The 19,116-nt window shown below is 37.7% G+C and overlaps 1 protein-coding gene across 6 annotated transcripts in view; it reads right to left on the bottom strand.

The window, feature by feature from the left end:
- The window catches only part of ATE1 (arginyltransferase 1), a 174,385-nt gene that overhangs the window by 78,390 nt on the left and 76,879 nt on the right, over window positions 1–19,116 (bottom strand). For all 6 annotated transcript variants that reach the window (XM_058544160.1, XM_058544161.1, XM_058544157.1 and 3 more), the window contains one exon: window positions 17,072–17,171. In XM_058544160.1, the coding sequence (XP_058400143.1) occupies window positions 17,072–17,171 (100 nt within the window). The remainder of the gene's footprint in view (window positions 1–17,071; window positions 17,172–19,116) is intronic.

Genomic DNA, 19,116 nt, shown 5'->3' on the forward strand with positions numbered 1-19,116 from the left:
CAAGTGTCCATCAACAGATGACTGGATAAAGAAGATGTGGTATAGATATATACAATGGAATATTACTCAGCCATAAAAAAGAGAAAATCGTCCCATTTGCAACAACATGGATGGACCTGGACGGTATTATGTTAAGTGAAATAAGCCAGACAGAGCAAGACAAACATGGTATGACCTCTCACATATGTGGAATATAAACTAACACACAGACAGAGAGAACAGTTTGGTGGTTACCAGGGGGAAGGGAGCTGGGTGGTGGGCACAAGGGGGGAGGGGTGCATTTATATGGTGACTGACAAATAATAATGTACAACTGGAATCTCACAATGTTACAAACTATTATGACATCAATAAAAAAAAAAAGAATACAATCCCATTTACAATTGCAACAAAAAGAATAAAATACCTAGGAATAAACTTAACCAAAGAGGTGAAAGATCTGTACACTGAAAACTAGAAAACACTGGTGAAAGAAACTGAAGAAGACACAAAGAAATGGAAAGAAATTCCGTGCTCTTGGATTGGAAGAATTAACATAGTTAAGATGTCCATACTTCCTAAAGCAATCTATAGATTCAATACAATCCCTATCAAAGTTCCAACAACATTTTTCACAGAAATAGAACAAAGAATCCTAAAATTTATATTGAACAACAAAAGAACCCGAATAGCTAAAGGAATCCTGAGAAAAAAGAACAAAGCTGGAGGTATCACACTCCATAATTTCAAATTATACTACAAAGCTATAGTAACCAAAACAGCATGGTACTGGCACAAAAACACACACACATCAATGGAATAGAAGCGAGAGCCCAGAAATAAACTCACACATCTACAGACAGCTAATCTTCAACAAAGGAGCCAAGAACATACAATGGAGAAAGGAAAGTCCCTTCAACAAATGGTGTTGGGAAAACTGGACAGCCACACGCGAAAAAAAGAAAGTAGTCCATTATTTTACACCATACACAAAAATTAACTCAAAATGGATTAAAGACGAATGCAAGACCAGAAACCATGAAACTTCTAGAAGAAAACACAGGCAGTACGCTCTTCGACATCTTAGCAACACATTTTCAAGCAACATGTCTGACTGGGCAAGAGAAACAATAGAAAAAATACACAAATGGAACTACATCAAACTAAAAAGCTTCTGCACAGCAAAGGAAACCATCAATACAACGAAAAGACGACCTAACAATTGGGAGAAGACATTTGCAAATCATATATCTGCTAAGGGGTTAATCTCCAAAATATACACAAAACTCATACATCTCAACAACAAAAAAACTAACAACCTAATTAAAAAATGGGCAAAAGACCTGAACAGACATTTCTCCAAAAAAGATATACAGATGGCCAACAGGCACACGAAAAGACGTTCAACATCACTAATTATCAGGGAAATGCAAATCAAAAATACAATGAGATATCCCCTCATGCCCGTCAGAATGGCTATAATTAACAAGACAGGAAACAAGTGTCAGAGGGGATGTGGAGAAAGGGGAACTCTCATACACTGCTGGTGGAGTTGCAAACTGGTGCAGCCACTACGGAAAACAGTATGGAGATTCCTCAAAAAATTAAGGATAGAACTACCATGCGATCCAGCTATTCCACTGCTGGCTATTTCTCTGAAGAACATGAAAACACCAATGCGTAAAGATACTCCACCCCTGTGTTCATTGCAGTGTTATTCACAATAGCCAAGACTTGGAAGCAACATAAGTGCCCATCAAGGGACGGACAGACGAAGAAGATGTGGTATATCTACACAATGGAATACTACTCAGCCATAAGAAACGATGAAATCCAGCCATTTGTGACAACATGGATGGACATTGAGAGTATTACGCTAAGTGAAATAAGTCAGAGGGAGAAGGTCAAATACCGTATGATCTCACTCAGTAAGTAGTAGATAAAAAAAACAACAAACACATTGAGACAGAGATTGGATTGGTGGTTACCAGGGGGGAAGAAGGGAGGGAGGAGGGCAAAAGGGATAATTAGGCACATGTGTGTGGTGATGGATTGTAATTAGTATTTGGGTCGTGAACATGAGAACATAATGTAATCTATGCAGAAATAGAAGTATAATGATGTACACCTGAAATTTATACAATGTTATAAACCAATGTTACCACAAATTAAAAAAACAAAAAAGGAATGAAATTCTGACACCTGCTACAACATGGATGAACATTGAGGACATTATGCTAAGTGAAATAAACCAGTCACAAAAAAACAGATACTATATGATTCCATTTAGATGAGGTACCTAGAGTAGTCAAATTCATAGAGACAGAAAGTAGCATGGCGGTTGCCAGAGGCTGGGGAGAGGGGAATGCAGTGCTCTTGTTTAATGGGTACAGAGTTTCAGTTTTACAAGATGAAAAGAGTTCTGGAAACGGATAGTGGTGATGGTCGCAAAGCAATGTAAAAACACTTAATACTTCTGAACTGTACACTTAAAATGGTTAAGATTATAAATTTTGTTATGTATATTTTACCACAATTAAAAATACTTTTTTAAAAAAGAGAGACACAGGAGAGGACATTCTTCTTTTCTGATTCTAGCCACTGCTGGTGGCCTGTGATGCCTGAATGGACAGCAACCATCTTGCAACTGTGAGAAGAGCAGACCAAGAAGAAGAACATCACTGAGGATGGCAGCCAGAAAACTATACCATCCTCTCTCACTTTAGCTAACTCCAAGGAGAAGCTCTTCTAAGTTGAAAATATAATTTCCATTCATTTCAGCCAGTTCCTGATTTCCAAAATTGGTACTGATTTATGCTAAAACAGTACCAAGTCCCATTAAAATGGCCACAATTATTATAATAATGTGAGCAACGATAACACAACATATCAACACAATATCCTTTCATTAATGACTTTATTTTCCAGGTCTCATTAAATTCTATTGTGACTATCCTGAGCCTTACATGTAAGACTATGGCCACAGACAAAACATATCGAACTATGTAATGTTTATGTAAATCGACCTTTATTTAACACACGTACACATATACACACAAAGAACAGTAAAACCAAAAGAATTCAGTAAAAATGCATTTTAGGGAATATGATGCACAAGAATATAACTGCTATAAACTAGCAAACCATGAGTACTCTGAGAGGAGAATTTATTGCCAGCATATGCCCTCTACGTAACTATGAAGATGACCACACAGTGGTTTTCATCTTGCAGTGCTCACCATTAGCAAGACAAGCAAAATCAAAATTTGTCATCATGTTAAGAAATGCCTTGTAGGCTCAAGTCAGGATATTAAATAAAATGCCTTATAGAGATGAATTCTCATATGCCAAATGGGCACATCTCTATGGAAATTAAGTGACTCTGCCAAAACTCTCTCACACTGAGCCATCAGAAACTTCCCATAACAGTTCACAGCTCAACTCAGGACATGAGTCTGCTCAGCTCAACACAGAATGATTTCCATCTACATAAAAATCTACACCTATATCTAGTGATTTCCATCCTGCACCATGTGTTTCAGTCACCATGACTAACAAACCACCCCAAAACTTAGTGGCTTAAAACAACAATAATTTATTATTCCTCATGATTCTGTGAGTTGGCGACAGCTCAGCGAGGTGGTTCTTCTGCCAGTCTCTCTTAGGCTCAATCATGCAGCTGCATTCAGCCAGGAGCATGGATGGGGCTGAAACATCCAAGATGGCTTCAGGCCTCCCAAGTGGCCTCTCTCTCCAGCAGGGTAGTTGGACCTTTTACATGATGGCTGGCTCCAAAGACAGAGGAAAGGAAAGCTGCCAGCCCTCTTAAGGCCTAGGCCTGAAGTCCCAGACAGTTAGTTCCGTGGTATACTATTAGTTAGTGCAAGTCACAAGGCCAGTCCATCCAGGGCGAGGGAAACAGAATCTGTCTCTGATGGATGGAGCAGCATACACTACAGGGTAAGAGGAATTGATGATGGACACCCTTGGAAATCATCAATCAAACCACAGTCCTCCCTACACATAAAAGATAGACTTGTCAGGAGTGACGTCAGCATCATGGCAGAGTGAGCTTGCCCGTAAACTCTTCCCCCATAAGATACGACAAAAGGAACAGTCACAGACCAACAACGGAATCCTAGACAGTGAAAAGCAAGATCGGAAAAATCCACACTGCCGCACATCTGAGAGTGGAACCTGCTGGGCCCCCCGAGGAATTGGGGAGAGGTAAGGAGAACTCCTCTCCCTCCCCATCAGATCAGCGATCCCGGTCCCCGCGGCTCCCAGAGAGGTGGCAGGGTGGCCCTCTGCAGGGAAACCGTAGCTCTTTGGGCTCTCTCAGCCAGTGGGAAACTCCCACACAGAGGACTCAGAACTACTACGGGGTACCATCAACATCTGAGCACCCCAGAGAGCGGATAACAAGGGGCGAATGAGAAGCCCCCCATGCCAGGGACCCAGCAGGCAAAAGAGAGAGGTGTGTGCCAACCAGACCAGACCAAGCGATCAGCGGATCGCAGCGAACCCGGTGCTGGAGCGCAGGGGCCTCACATTACACAGCCCTTTACCCCCACACAGTGGTGGCAGGTGGAAATTGCAACCAGTTATTTCCAGGATGAGGAAAAACAAAGCCAATACAGGAACTACAATGCAAAGGTACATGAAATCACCAGACCAGAAGGAAAATGACAAGCACCCAGAAACCAACCCTGAAGACACAGAAATCTATAACCTAAACGACAGAGATTTCAAAATAGCTATCATAAAAGCACTCAACGAAATACGAGACAATACAAACAATTCAATGAGATTAGGAGTTTCATCACAAAAGAGATGGAAATCATAAAGAAAAACCAATCAGTGCTGATGGAGATGAAGAACACAATGGAGGAGATAAAGGAGAATCTGGAATCTTTAAAGAACAGAGCTGACAATATGGAGGAAAGAATTAGCATTATAGAGGATAGGAATACAGATATACTCCAGATGGACGAGGAGAGAGAACTAAGACTAAAAAGAAATGAAAAAAGTCTCTGAGAAATATCTGACTCTATTAGGAAATGTAACATAAGAATTATAGGTATTCCTGAGGGAGAAGAGAGGGAAAGAAGAACAGAGAGTCTATTCAAGCAAACAATAGCTGAGAATTTCCCAAATCTGGGGAAGGAGCAGGAAATACCAGTAAGTGAAGCCAACAGATCACCTAAATACGTCAACAGGCAAAGGCCAACTCCCCGACATCTAGTGGTAAGGCTGGCCAAAGCCAATGACGAAACAATATTAAGGGGAGCTAGATAAAAACAAAAAATAACGTACAAAGGAACTCCCATCAGGCTCTCAGCAGATTTCTCAACAGAAACTTTACAGGCTAGGAGAGACTGGAATGATATATTCAAAACACTGAAAGACAAAAACTTTCAGCCAAGAATACTCTATCCAGCAAAAATATCCTTCAAATATAATGGAGAAATAGTAACTTTCCCAGATAAACAAAAGCTAAGGGAGTTCATGGCCACAAGACCCCCACTACAAGAAATACTCAAGAAGCCCCTGAGGCCTGAAAAAAAGAAGAGAAAGGGAATACAAAGCTTGGAGCAAGGAGCAAAACAGGTAGACAAACTCAGAAAAATAGTAGATCTTTACCGGAATAGGTTAGCAACCACTTAAATACCAAAACCAAGATCAAAGGAAGGAATCCACCAAAAATAAATTTAACCTCATCACTGTAAACACACACCCACAACACAAGATAGAATAAGGTATAACAAGAATGACTTAGAAGGGCTGAAGAGGAAAGTGATTGAATTGACTTAGTATAAGGAAATAGGGGCCATCAGATAATGGACTATGTCATACACAAGATTTTTTACACAAACCTCAAGGTAACCACTAAACAAATAATCAAAACAAAATCACATATGATAAACAAAGAGAAAACTGCAAGAGTCATAAGACAGAACAACCAAACTGAATTGGCAGTCTGAAACAAATGGCACAAGAAACAAAGGAAATGCAAAAGAACCAGAAAATAAGTGACAAAACAGCAAAATTAAGCCCTCATATATCAATAATTACCCTAAATGTATATGTATTGAACTCTCCAATCAAAAGATACAGAGTGGCAGGATGGATTAAAAAGCAAGACCCAACAATATGCTGCCTCCAGGAAACACATCTCAGCTCTAAAGACAAGCACAGGCTCAGAGTGAAAGGATGGAAGACGATACTCCAAGCTAATGGCAAACAAAAGAAAGCAGGTATTGTCATACTCATATCAGACAAAGTAGACATCAAGATAAAATAGGTTAAGAGAGACAAGGGAAATAAATAATGATAAGAGGGACACTCCACCAAGAGGACATATCACTTATAAATATACATGCACCCAACATTGGAGCACCAATGTACATAAAGCAACTATTAACACACCTAAAAGGAGACATTAACAACAACACAATAATAGTACGGGATCTTAATACCCCACTTACATCAATGGATACATCATCCAGACAAAAAGTCAATAAAGAAATAGTAGACTTAAATGAAAAACTGGATGAGATGGAACTAGTAGACATATACAGAGCACTCCATCCAAAAACAGCTGACTACACATTCTTCTCAAGCACGCATGGAACATTCTCAAGGATAGACCATATGTTGGGAAACAAAGCAAGCCTCAATAAATTTAAGAAGACTGAAATCATAACAAGTATCTTTTCAGACCATAATGCTATGAAACTGGAAATGAACCACGAAAAAAAACTGAGAAAGTGACAAAAATGTGGAGATTAAACAACATGGTACTGAACAACCAATGGATCATTGATGAAATTAAAGGAGAAATCAAAAACTATCTGGAAACAAACGAAAATGAAAATATGCCATACCAAACCATATGGGATGCAGCAAAAGCGGTCCTGAGAGGGAAACTCATAGCGATACAAGCCCACCTTAACAAACAAGAAAAAGCCCAAATAAGCAACCTTAAATTACACCTAACAGAACTAGAAAAAGAAGAACAAACAAAGCCCAAAGTCAGCAGAAGGAGAGAAATAATAAAAATCAGAGCAGAAATAAATGAAATTGAGACCAAAAAAACAGTAGAAAGGATTAATGAAACAAAGAGTTGGTTCTTTGAGAAGATAAACAAAATCAACAAACCCTTAGCCAGACTTCCTAAGAAAAAAAGAGAAAAGGCTCAAGTAAATAAAATTAGAAATGAAAGAGAAGAAATTACAACGGATACCACGGAAACACAGAGGATTATAAGAGAATACTATGAGAAATTATATGCCAACAAATTGGACAATCTAGAAGAAATGGATAAATTCTTAGACTCATACAACCTCCCAAAACTGAACCAAGAAGAAATGGAGAATCTGAATAGACCAATCACAAGTAAAGAGACTGAAATAGTAACCAAAATCTCACAAAAAATAAAAGTCTAGGACCAGATGGCTTCTCCCGTGAATTTTACCAAACATTCAAAGAAGATTTAATACCCATCCTTCTCAAACTATTTCAAAAAATAGAGGAAGATGGAACCCTTCCTAAATCATTCTACGAGGCCAACATCACCTTGATATCAAAACCAGACAAAGACAATACAAAGAAGGAAAATTACAGGCCAATATCGCTGATGAACATAGATGCAAAAATCTTCAACAAAATATTGGCAAACCGAATACAGCAATATATTAAAAAGATCATACACCATGATCAAGTGGGATTTATACCAGGGACGCAGGGATGGTTCAACATCTGCAAATCAATCAACGTGATACATCACAACAACAAAACAAAGAATAAAAACCACATGGTCATCTCAATAGATGCAGAGAAGCCATTTGACAAGATACAACATCCATTTACGATAAAAACTCTCAACAAAATGGGAATACAAGGAAAGTACCTCAACATAATAAAGGCTATTTATGACAAACCCACAGCCAACACCATACTCAACGGGGAAAGACTGAAAGCCATTCCTCTGAGAACAAGAACGAGGCAGGGCTGCCCACTCTCACCACTGCTGTTCAACATAGTACTGGAGGTTTTGGCCAGAGCAAATAGGCAAGAAAAAGGAATAAAAGGAATCCAAATAGGTCATGAAGAAGTGAAACCCTCACTATTTGCAGATGACATGATTTTATATATAGAAAACCCTAAAGAATCCATTGGAAAACTATTAGAAATAATCAACAACTACAGCAAAGTTGCAGGGTACAAAATCAATCTACAAAAATCAGTTGCATTTCTGTATGCTAATAACGAACTAACAGAAAGAGAGCTCAAAAAGATAACACCATTTACAATTGCATCAAAAAGAATAAAATACCTAGGAATAAATCTTACCAAGGAGGTGAAAGACCTATACAATGAGAACTACAAGACATTATTGAAAGAAATCGATGATGACATAAAGAAATGGAAAGATAGCCCATGCACGCAGATTGGAAGAATAAACATAGTTAAAATGTCTGTATTACCTAAAGCAATCTACAGATTGAATGCAATCCCAATCAGAATCTCAATGACATTCTTCACGGAAATAGAAAAAAGAATACTAAAATTCATATGGGGCAACAAAAGACCCCAAATAGCTAAAGCAATCCTAAGAAAAAAGAACAAAGCAGGAGGCATCACAATCCCTGACTTCAAAACATACTACAAAGCAATAGTAATCAAAACAGCATGGTACTGGTACAAAAACAGACACGCAGATCAATGGAACAGAATTGAAAGTCCAGAAATAAAACCACACATATACGGACAGCTAATTTTCGACAAAGGAGCTAAGAACATACAATGGAGAAAGGAAAGTCTCTTCAATAAATGGTGCTGGGAAAACTGGACAGCCACATGCAAAAGAATGAAAGTGGATCATCTGCTATTGCCATTCACAAAAATTAACTCAAAATGGATCAAAGACCTGAAGGTGAGACTTGAAACTATAAAACTCATAGAAGAAAATATAGGCAACACACTATTTGACATTGGTCATAAAGGAATCTTTTTGGATGACATGCCTACCCAGACTAGGGAAACTAAAGAAAAAATAAACAAGTGGGACTTTATCCGATTAAAGAGCTTCCACAAGACAAACGAAACCAGAATCAAGATGAACAGACAACCCACCAGCTGGGAGAGAATATTTGCAAAACATACATCTGACAAGGGGTTGATCTCCATAATATATAAAGAACTCACACAACTGAACAACAAAAAAACAACTGGATCAAAAAATGGGCAGAGGAAATGAACAGACACTTCTCCAAGGACGATATACAGATGGCCAACAGGCACATGAAAAGATGTTCAACATCATTAATCATCAGGGAAATGCAAATCAAAACAACACTAAGAAATCACCTCACGCCCATTAGAATGGCTATGATCACCAAGACAAAAAACAACACATGTTGGAGAGGATGTGGAGAAACAGGAACCCTCATACACAGCTGCTGGGAATGCAAACTGGTGTAGCCTCTATGGAGAAAGGTATGGAGATTCCTCAAAGAATTAAAAATAGAGATGCCCTATGATCCAGCCATCCCACTACTGGGAATCTATCCAACGAACCTGAATTCAACAATCCAAAGAGGCTTATGCACTCCTATGTTCATTGCAGCATTATTCACTATAGCCAAGAAGTGGAAGCAACCTAAGTGTCCCTCGACTGATGATTGGATCAAGAAAATGTGGTATATATATACAATGGAATATTAATCAGCCATAAAAAAAAACAAAATCGTCCCATTTGCAACAACAGGGATGGGCCTGGAGGATATTACGTTAAGTGAAGTAAGCCAGAAAGAGAAAGACAAACACTGTACGATTTCACTCATATGTGGAATATAAACCAATACATGGACAGAGAAAACTGTATTGTGGTTACCAGGGGCAATGGGGGTGGGGGGTGGGCACAAGGGGTGAAGGGAGACATATATGGTGACGGACAAACAAAAATGTACAACCCCAAATTTCACAATGTTAAAAACTATTAAAATATCAATAAAAAAAAAAAAGACTCGTCATTTCAGCATGCCTTCATGATAGCTCATTACTCAATAAAAGAAAGAGGGTAAAACCAGCTCTTTTGTGTATCTCTCACCTGATGTTAAATACTTTAATTTGCTCTACATCACACAATAAATGTATTACATGATGAAGATTCTAACTTAACATGTCTAAATCTACACAAGAAAATCTAAATGAATCATTACTCTAGTTTCAGGTACAGTTAAACGTCACTTGGTGCCACTTTATGCACTGTATTATAATTGCCTACATGCCCCCTTGGCTGTATCCTGTCTCAGGGCAGAGCCCCCACCTACACTGCTTACAACTATATTTCCAGCATCTAGTGTGTACCAGGCACCTAAGAGACTGCTCCTTCTTAGTTATTAAAAATATTCCTATTTTAAAATATATTCCTTTTTAAATACCAAACAGAAAACACTTTTGTAGGTTCTCCCATATACATTTTACAATGTGGCAAAAATATGCCATTACTAATGCTTTAAACACTTACTTATGCTCTAAGAAAGAAGATACAATTTTAACTATTATTGTAGTTATATACTAAATTTACCCTCATTCAATCTTGAAAATGAGAGATCTTACAATAGTGTGCAATTTGTTTTCTGTGAGTTTTCTTTTGCTGGTCTCTAGCTCCAGACCTTCAACTTGAAATGAAAAGTATTCACACTTGGACCAACATGTATCTTACAATTTTGAACAACACATTTTCTGACTGAAAACTCCCATTTTTTATAAGCAGTTGTGCTATTCCTTCATAACTGAGAGTTCTCATTTGCTCAAAATATAATAAAATATTCTTAACTGAAATTAAAATGTCTTTATTCCTCGGTTACCTAAAATGACTTATCTTCAATCGTAATGCAACAGAAACAATTTTCTTAAACAAACAACGTAAAAATTAAAACCAACATGTTCTTGAGGACCTAAAAGTGTTCAAACAACCATGCCAGGAAAATGCTCACTTTATGAAATTAATTTGATGTTCAAATATTTTATCATTATTATTTCATAAATACCTACAAAATCACTAACTATACTGCAAATTTTCAGAATTGTCTCTCCCAAGAAAATATAATGTACCTACAATATACCAGAAAAAATTTAAAGTTTTGTTTGACTGGTTAAACTGAGCCCCCCACCTTTCCACTCTGGGCTGTAAGGTTTCAATAGTTTTATAGGTTTCAATAGTGCTTCCATATTCCCAACAGATACTACTTTTCGGGATTAGGAAATGAGAAATTTGGATTCCTGAAATTATAAGTTATGGTATTCTTAAAATACGTCCAATATTCTTCATACTCTTTATTCATTAATATGGATATCTTAAAAGTTATTTAATAAGAAAGATATCAAGTTTAGTAGTATTTACAAAGAACTTTAGCCTAAAGAGAATATTAAAACACTGGAAAATGCCAGCAAACATTACTAGGTACTGTTTCCAATAACCTAATATTTGGATCTCTTAGCATGTTAGCAGCACTACGTGGAATCCCAAGTTGAAATTACCAATTTATGAACTAATTTTGCCTGCAAAACTTGTTATTTCTTGCAACACCACTCATATACTTTGTATATAAACTGATCAATATTTATTATATTTACATTGTTAACAGCAGACAGGGCCACAAAACACACTCATAACATGGCTACAGTCACAAGCAAGACCAACTAATTAGACTGTGACTGCCCTCCTCCACACTCCTGTCTTTCTTCCTACAAATGCCAATCTTCTCCTTGTTTTCAACTACACGTCGGTGGATTCCTTCAAACCAGTAACATTTCTATGTTGGTTATTCAGCTTTAATTCTTGTGGCAGAATTATAATACCTTCCCCCCATTGCCTCATTTCTCAGCTGATTTTCCTCAGGACTCATGATTTGAAAAAACATATAAATTGATCCAAAAATGCCAGGAAGAAATTCCCACATGGAAACACTAGCTTTCATGTTAGCTCTACTCTATTAAAAGAAAGACCAATCTGCTTTTGAAGTGATTTCTATCAACCTGTACCTGCTACTAATACTAGGAAATGTATAACGTCAAAGTTACTAGCACTCCTTTCATGACACTTGTTGCTCTAAGCTCTTCTAGAGACACAGTAACTTACTACTTTAAAAACAGGTATGAAATGGCTTTAATCTATCGTGACCACAAATTATTGCCTATCTTTATCCTTAAGTAAACAGAAATCACAGTCTTAATTTCTGATACAACATATGGAACAAGGTGACACCCTATTCTGTCACACTCCCTGACAAGTCCTCAAATTCAATGGCTCAGTTTGTGAGATATGTAGGAATATTATATTTATGCTAACATATAAAAAGATCCTCTCTTCTGATATAAATGGGCTTGCACTGAATATCAGTCAGACTGTCCTCAATGATGACATACAGCTTGGAGTCCTGGTACAAACATACCAAATTCTCCTCACTTCAATGGGGCAAAATAGTCATTTTATTCCACCAACAAACATCTGAGCTCTGAGACTTTCTGCCCTGAATGGATAAGGCCAAAATCAACAGACACCGTGTGGCACAAGGCAGGATTTATCACTGAGAGGTTCACCATGTTGTAGCACCAACCCCAATAGAGTTCAGTGCCACCTTCCTCTAAGCCAAAGACAAGTATCCACAATGCCGAGAATTTTCATAAAGGGAGGAAGTGCTGGTATACACGAGCATAAGACTCTCCTCTTCCCCAGCATCTGAACTAAACTAAGAAGTCTGGCTAATAGCTCAAGCAGGTCATTTAGAAGTTTGGGTGCCATTTACCAACATACATACACAGAACCTTCAGAGGTCCCAACAAAAGTACAGGTAATGATTTTGTGAATGCTACCCAACTGGGTAAGCTCTATCCTATTAGTCAGTGCAAAAAGACTCTACACTCAAAATGAGATAAAAACACAGTATATCTAATTTCTACATCATTCCCATTTTACAGTTGCAAAAACCAAGACCAGCTGTAGTTAAGCAACTTCCCCAAACTGTCGCACACTCCTGTGTCACCAGCTCCCTTTGCTATCAGAGTACTTACTACACTCCGTGATATCTAGTCACATTCTATTAGAACTGTCTGTGTGTCTAAGTTATAACCTATTTACAAAGTAGAAGTTGTCCTATTCACATTCAGAAAACATTTGTTAAACAAATGAAAGAGTTTCTCACTACTCTACATAACTTCTTGACCCTCAGCATTAGGATTTCTACTCATTAATTCAACAAATGTCTATTAAGAATTAAACATCTACTGTGTAGCAGGCACACTGTTAGGCACCTGGAATACATGATGAAGATAAACATCGTCAGATTCTCACAAATGTATGCATAGGAGATAGACGTGAGTTTTGGGAAGAAATGTAGAATGCTACAAGAGCTGGGAGCGGCTTGGGTGGGTGGTCAAATCTAGTCTTAGGGTCCAGTATAGATTACAGGAGAAAGTGACTCCTAGGCTGAGAAATGATGGATGAGGAGTTTGCAAGTGGGGAGGATGGGCAGAGGAAGGGAGAAAAACAAGAGAACAGCATGGGTAAAGGCCCTCAGGTGGGAAAACTCAGCTGAAAGACTCTGGTCAGCCTTCTATATCCCAGGCCCCAGAAAACAAAGTGTAGATATGAGCTTATTCAGTATGAGTGACTCTGAATTTAATAAACAGAAAATAGCAAACTTTAAAATGAGAAATAGTCATCTTTCCAGTTTATCATTAGACTCTAAGATGTGAAAAATTAATCTGGTGCAGCAGTTCTCACATCTGACTTTACATTAGAATCTTCTAAGCGTGAAAAAAAAATTTGATGCTCATGGCCGAACGCCAACCAATTAATCAAAATCTCTAAAGATGGACCCAACCATCAGTATTTTTAAGAAGTTCCTCAGGTCACTCTGAAGTACAGCCGAAACTGATGACAGCAGCAACTCAAAAGCTAAGTAGCACTGCAGTGGCTGTCCCCTCAGTCTCTTCCTGAAATGACACCTCATCTTCTCACTGGCTGACTTCTTGTCAATCAAATCTTAGCCTAAACATTACTCCTCAGAGAGGGCATAACTACTAAATGTTTACCACCTCACATAGTACTTACTCCTATCTGACAGTTGCCTTCTTTATTAATTTATCGCAGGTCCCACTAGAATGGAAGTTCCTTGAGACTACGGATCTTGCCTGTAGTGTTCCCTGCTGTATTTCCAGTAGGAGCTCAATAAATATTAATGGATAAAGGAATAAAGTAAGCCAGGAGACAAGTAGGCATGGGGGGTATCTCTCATGCAAATGGAATTTAAAAAGTACCCTGAAGCTATAATTCTAACAAATTTGGGCTGAATATGATTAAGCCAAATTGAACTACATGGAGGGCATTTTTAAAATCCATAACTAAAAACTAGATATGAGCCAGACTCCTGTTTCCAGGCAGAGCTCTACCTAGGAAGGGACTGAAAAACAGAATATTTAGTCTGGACTGGAGTCAACAAAGGTGTGATTAAAAGTCTTCTTCATACAGAGGAAAGGGTTGACGAAACGAAACCATGGTCAATATTTCCACTAATGACCAAAAAAAAGAAGAAATGGGTTAAAATATAGTCATTTAGATTTTACCTTAGGTATAAGGAAAAACTCACCAAGAAAAATGCTGTGACACTGGAACAGCTATTAAAGATACGAAGTAAAAGTGAAATTTCTACAAGTCCCTAAGATTGGTACAAAAATACTTCTGTTTACAATGGGTCATGCACAAGTACATAAAGGAAGATGAATATATAGGGTGGCCGATTTTGAGTGTTATAATTGCGTTACATCATCTTGAGTACTTGAGTTTCCTACCCTGAACTAATTTAGATCTAGTACCACAAAATGAGCTAGAAGGAGAAAACGCTAGTAAAAACAGTACCAAATAAGTATTTTAGGAAAACAGAAATATGTTCATGCTTTTCCTTCTGCACAGAATATATTTAGACCTATCAGGTAAATTATGAATTCAGACATAAAGAAAATTTTTGAAGATCAAATTCAGAAGTTGTCTACCATGTACACTTAAACATGAGATCAAAAGAGACCCTCCAAATGCCAGCAGGACACCTTGACCAGACTATCTGGGCTGTCAACATACAACAAGCAAGGTACCGTGAATCGCCCTCCTCTCAAAGCCAGTTCTACTTTCAGAATCCACAATTTCTAACAATGGACTCATCACTTCCCCGGCCATTCAGTACTTAACCTCAAAGCTTTGGAACCATTCTTGATCATTCCCACATTTAGTTAATCACCAACTTCTGTGGATTATTCCTTTGTAAGGGGGGGGTGGTGTCAGGGGGAAGAGCGAGGGGAAATCTATGGATTAAAAAGATTTAAGAGACAAAGCAACCAAACACAATGTATGGATCTTGTTTGGGTCCTAAGTCAAACAAATTAACTATAAAAAAATATTGTGAGACAATTGGGGAAATATGAACACTGACTAGATATAGGACAATATTTAGAAATATTGTTAATACTTTTGAGGTATGATGATGAGAATGTGGTTATTCTTTCAAAGTGCTTTTATCTTTTAGCAATACATACTAAAATATGTACAGATGAAATGATATCCTAGATTTATTCCAAAATAATTCAAAAGATGATGGAGGTGGGAATCGGGACATCTGAAGGAACAGATGAAATAAGATGTACTAATAATCACTGAAGCTGAGTAATGGGTACACAGCAGTTCAATCACACTTTTCAAGTTGGCTTATGTTTTAAAAGTTCCCATAATTTAAAAAAATAATAATTTTACATAGGAATATACTTATATTTTTTGATTTACACATGCCATGCTCTTGGCTCTGAAACTGGCAGACTCCCAACTGTCTAAATACCTTAGACTAGCTTTCACAGTCCTTTGCCTGCCCTTTTTTATATGAATATGTCATGGGCATGGTCACCTCTGAATCCTTATATGCTCCTTCTCCTTGAAATGTGTTTCCCCATCATACCTACTCTTTTCTTGGGTCTCTCCTCCCTTTTAGTTAAACCTTTTCCTCTTCCACACCTTGTGTAGTAAACCCCACTGCCTCCTACGTCCTTACCAGACCACTGTACTGACCTGGTTTTACGAAAAATACCCCAGTCGTCACCTAGATTACAAGTTTTAAGAGGAAGATTCACATTTACATCTTTTCGCATCTTCAGAGCTAAAGCAGTACTCTAAGTGGAGCAGAAGAGTTTGGTTACTGTTGTTACGGTGGGCGGGATGTAGGGAGTCTGCTCCTTTACACTGCTCTATACTTTCCAGAGTTTTTACAGCAGGATACTAATACTTAGAAAATATCCAAGAGTTTCATTAAAGAGAATCATAAAAGGTAAAACCTTTTTTTTTTTAAAGGGAAATTCTGAAATACACTTAAATCTCACAATAATATAAAGAATTACAAAGCAAGAGCAGTAGAGGCTATGGTTCTCACTACAGAAAGCTTCATTTCTGAGGCAGCAAAGACATTTCCTTAATTAACCCATTTGTCCCCCATTCAAAGCTCCAAATCCCATGCCATGAGACAAAAATCATATTAAGGATTCATTTTTCTATAATGAAAACCTTACAAGCATTTGCAAATATTATACTGTTGAAAATATCTCACTGCTTGCAGGGAGCTCAAGTTTTTCTGGACTGTGACTGGGTCCAGAGGAAACAAAGCCACAACAAAACGCAAGGAGAAGGAATGGAGGGCGGGGGTAGGGTTACAATGTATCCGGAGAAGGCAGATTTCTTAGTGGATATACTGTGCTACTCCAAGTAAGTAGGGCCCCACTGAAAGTTCCAGAATAGCTGGGATTTCTAAATATCCAGTTTCTTTCTACATATTAACCTATATTGAACAAATATTAAGTGCCTGTGTGTCAGGCACTGTTCTAGGCAACGAACAAGCTAGAGTCTATGAAAAGTTTAAGACATATTTTAAAATAATTCATGATTTACATTAGAAATGTATGAGCAAGTTAATATGATGAGAAACTATGAAAGTACTAATTTTTATAACCTGAATCTATAGCAGACACATGTGAAAATCAACTTTACCTTATATTTCATCTTAGGACATGAATGAATGTAGAAACCCATATAATAATAGCTGAGTTGAGATGTTTTCTCATGAAGTTGCCTAGTAAATGCAATTTCTCTGCCAAAAGAAGAAGAAAAATGAAGGTACAGTTAAGTCCAGTTCCAATATTCAAAGTACTATGTAATTTGATGACAAATATTTGATAAAATCTGATATTAAGCAATCAAAAAAAATCTAAGTGTTGGAAGACAATTTTAAAAACACTGTAAAATTATTTTTTTAAAGAGACATCAAAAAAACTCTAGACTATTTTGAACAAATGCATCTAAGTTCAGATTTTATACTTTATTGAGCACAGTAGTTGATCTGAACTTCAAGTAACATAAAATTAAAGAGGTCTGTTAAATACAGTTTCTTGTTGTTATTCATTATCCCCTGGAGTTCTCAAAGACTGGATATATCAGGTTATAAACAGTACAGCAAATTTTAGAAACCTAAAGGCCAACAAATTTCAGGAAGAATAACTATTATTAACGACCATATACACACAAACATTTTCAACTGTATATAACATCTAGATGTTGCTTTAATATTTATTTTCCCTAAAACTAAAGACGGGGAAAAATCATGTTATCTCACCCCTTTTTCTCTATTTGTTGGCATAGGCAAGGATTAACTGAACAAAAAAGCTGTCAGCAATGCCTATGCTTGAAGTGGTTTTAATTTGTATCTGGATAAATCTGGGCACAGAATTTCATCCTACTTCCCCAACTATATGACTTGGCTGTGTTTTGAGAGTTTTAAGCAAAATTTCAGTACATTTCTAAAGTATGAGAAAAACTGTTTGTTTTTATGTTTGTTTCTTGAAGGTTTTCTTTAATTTCTTTCTTCTTTTTTTTAGTAGCAATAGATGCTTGAAATTCAAGGAGAAATTCATTTTTTAAAGGAATAGTCTATGCCTTTTGAAAGTTCAAATTTAAATCATTGAAAGGTTGTTTAAAATTTATCCTTAAAATAAAAGTATTTCTAAATTCAAGCAGAGTGAACATTATTAGGCTATAACAGAATAAATTCTACTCTTCGTAGAACTAACCCACTTGCAAGGTTCAAACAGAGGAAGAATGCACTAATACAACAAATGGGACCACCCAACTCTGACGAGGACTGCCCCGCCACAATGGCACTCCTTCACTTGGTCCTGCTCATCTCAATTTACTGCAACACCACTCCACTCCCTGGTGTTCAGGCCCCAAACCTATGAGTCATCCTTAATTGTTCTTTTCCCCACACCCCCACATCCAAGCCATCCACAAGTCTAGCTGGCTTTATCTCCAAAATATACCCTGAATCTGACCACTTCTCACCACCTCCACCTCAGATATCCTGGTCCAAGCCACCATTATGGCTCCCCTAGACAATGGCAGTGGCCTCTCAGTTGGTTTTCCTGTTTCCACTCTTGCCCCTCCATAACCCCACAGAGCAGTCTCAGTAGTCTTTTACAATATTAATCAGATCAGGTAACCTCCCCAAACCCTTCCCCCTCGCACTGGGTTGGTATCACACTTAAGATAAAATCCAACCTCCCTACCATGACCTACAAGCCCTGTTCATCTGCCTCCCCTCACCAATGTCACCTGCCTCTCTGCCCTCCTTGCATAACTCTGTCTACATCCTACCTCACATCCTAAGACCTTCCTTCTCTTTATTCCGACCACCTCAGGGTAGTTGGACTAACATCTTTACCTGGACTTCTACCCTCAGATTTTTACATAGCTGGCTCCTTTTCTTCTTTCTTAGCTCCTCAAATGTCACCTGTTCAGAGACGTCTTTCCTGACCACCCTATATAAAAAGGGCCTTATGTCTACCATCATGATTTTATTTTAGTCACAGAGCAATGGAGTATCCAACCTTATGTGGTCAGTTTTCTAATTTACTGTCTGCTTTCACAAAGCTGGAAACCCTGTCTGTCTTATTCATCTCTATGAATGGTACCAGGACACAGACTGTGCTCAAATAAACATCTGTTAAACAAATTAATTACATTTCTAAAATTCACCTTGC

Source organism: Diceros bicornis, chromosome 6 (genome assembly GCF_020826845.1).
Source record: "Diceros bicornis minor isolate mBicDic1 chromosome 6, mDicBic1.mat.cur, whole genome shotgun sequence".
NCBI classification, from domain to species: Eukaryota; Metazoa; Chordata; class Mammalia; order Perissodactyla; family Rhinocerotidae; genus Diceros; species Diceros bicornis.